A 1,974-nucleotide genomic window follows, 5' to 3' on the forward strand; every position below is an offset into this window, starting at 1 on the left:
ATTATATGTGCACATTTAAATGTACGCAAATACGCGTACGTGACGAGAAGCATGGTGCGATTTAGTTAAGTACTTTTATCCACGTACACAGAACGTAAAAAGAAAAAAAATAAACGTTTTTCTTAGACAACGGGAAAGCAGAAAATGTTTTACTTGCAATTAGAAGTTATTCTAATTATTGAATGAATTTAATGCAATTTGTGTAATAATGTAATTTATTTACATTTTATTATACAATTAAAATTCTTATATAAATGCTTAGACATTAACTTTATGCATCTAAGATTTGATAAAGATCGTGTATGCATTGATATCGANTTTACAAAACAGGAATAACATATTTAATTAATAAAGATGCATTTTGTTTTAATCTGTATTTACGTTTCAATTCTTTTTGTATTCAATTCTTTCGACTTTTACTTCGTCGCCAACAAGTTGATACACATAAGTTACAACTGTTGAACTTTGAATATCCATAAGAACAAAAGATGGTATAACTGATCTACAAAGATAATATGCATGTGAAAATATTTAAATAGATTTGGTATGTGCGTAATAATAATAAAGTATTAATGACTATTTTTTATGTTGGATAGATATTACAGTATTATGAACATAAAAACTTACGTATCAAGGGGATTGTATGCACCTGTTGCTGAGCCAGGGTTAATGTAAAATTTGTTTTCATGTTCATACGCCTCAAATTTATGTGTATGACCTGATATCAAAATATCAACGTCTAATTGCCTTTGAATCAAAGCTAATGATTCTGGATCTCCCCAAGGTACTACTTGGTGTCCATGTGACAAACCTATTCTAAACTGACCAACAGTAACAACTTTTTGTTCTGGATAATTTAAATTCTACAAGAAAAGTGATAAAGAAATGATAAGAAGATGAATTCCTTTTTAAACATGTACAACAATAATAACAATCTTTCATCCATATGTACCTCATCAAAGTCTCCTCTAACAACATGTACGTCACTAGCTAATGTCTTCAAATAATCGTAAGATTCTTTTGTACAAAGGTTACCTGTACATAAAATATGTTGTATGCGACCAGGTACCAACAGCTTTTTAAATTTACTTGGAAGGCTACTACATCTGTGTGGTATGTGCAAATCTCCCAATACTAAAACAAGCTGGAAATACATAAAATAGTACCGAAATCATTTTTTTCCCCAATACGTGTGACACAAAAAATATTAAAAGTAAAATTGAAGATCACATAATGTAATTTCAAAGCCATATACTTTAAATTTATCAATAGAACTAGTAATTATAAAGAGTACTAATATCCTTTCTGGAGGTTAAATCTTGAAGCCAAAATATTAATTCCATTTTAACAATTAATATATGAATTCGTTTACTCACCATGACGAATTAGTATTATTTTCTCTACTTTCCGTATATTTTTCTACCGCTGATTATTACTTTATTGCATTTGTTGATAGTCAACTACGAAACTTAGGTAAACGTCAAACACGATGGCCACACGGTGGCAAGAATTGATTTGACAGATAGGCTAAGTTTTCGGCTTCGAGATTCGAGATCATGTTGATCGTCGATTGTTTGTAAAATAATGTAATATAGTTCTACATACTAAGATTTAATTTCATTGTTAGTTAAGTTTCTAAGATCTGATTAATTTGATAAATTCAGTAGTTCGCGTATTGTGTCTTGAGTTATGTATAATCTGATCTCATGTATCTCTTCTTATTTTCTGTCAATTAACTATTAAATTAATTTTTCTGACACATCATTAATTAATGGGAAACATTTTAATGAAAAGTATCGAATATGAAGTGTGTTATTCCATCGATAAATGTAAAAGGTATACTGATTTTACTCAGGTTATATGATGTTAGATTTTTACCTGAAAAATATATTCTTATAAAAACAAAATGTTCGTTAGTTCTAGCGAAAGCTGTACATACGTTAGCAAAAATTGGGGATGAAATGTACATAGAAC

At 29.1% G+C, this 1,974-nt stretch overlaps 1 protein-coding gene across 1 annotated transcript; it reads right to left on the reverse strand.

Annotated features, from left to right (window-relative positions):
* Positions 1-329: 329 nt before the first annotated feature.
* On the reverse strand, positions 330-1,469 carry LOC108625311 (vacuolar protein sorting-associated protein 29). The gene is made up of 4 exons (XM_018025213.2): positions 1,377-1,469; positions 953-1,144; positions 628-863; positions 330-502 (listed from the first exon to the last, which is right to left on the reverse strand). Exons 1-4 carry the CDS (start codon positions 1,377-1,379, stop codon positions 385-387), a joined length of 549 nt encoding a protein of 182 aa, XP_017880702.1. The 5' UTR covers positions 1,380-1,469; the 3' UTR covers positions 330-384.
* Between the last annotated feature and the right edge of the window lie 505 nt (positions 1,470-1,974).

Source organism: Ceratina calcarata, unplaced genomic scaffold (assembly GCF_001652005.2).
Source record: "Ceratina calcarata isolate Rehan_Ccalc_2016 unplaced genomic scaffold, ASM165200v1 scaffold3503, whole genome shotgun sequence".
Taxonomy (NCBI): domain Eukaryota; kingdom Metazoa; phylum Arthropoda; class Insecta; order Hymenoptera; family Apidae; genus Ceratina; species Ceratina calcarata.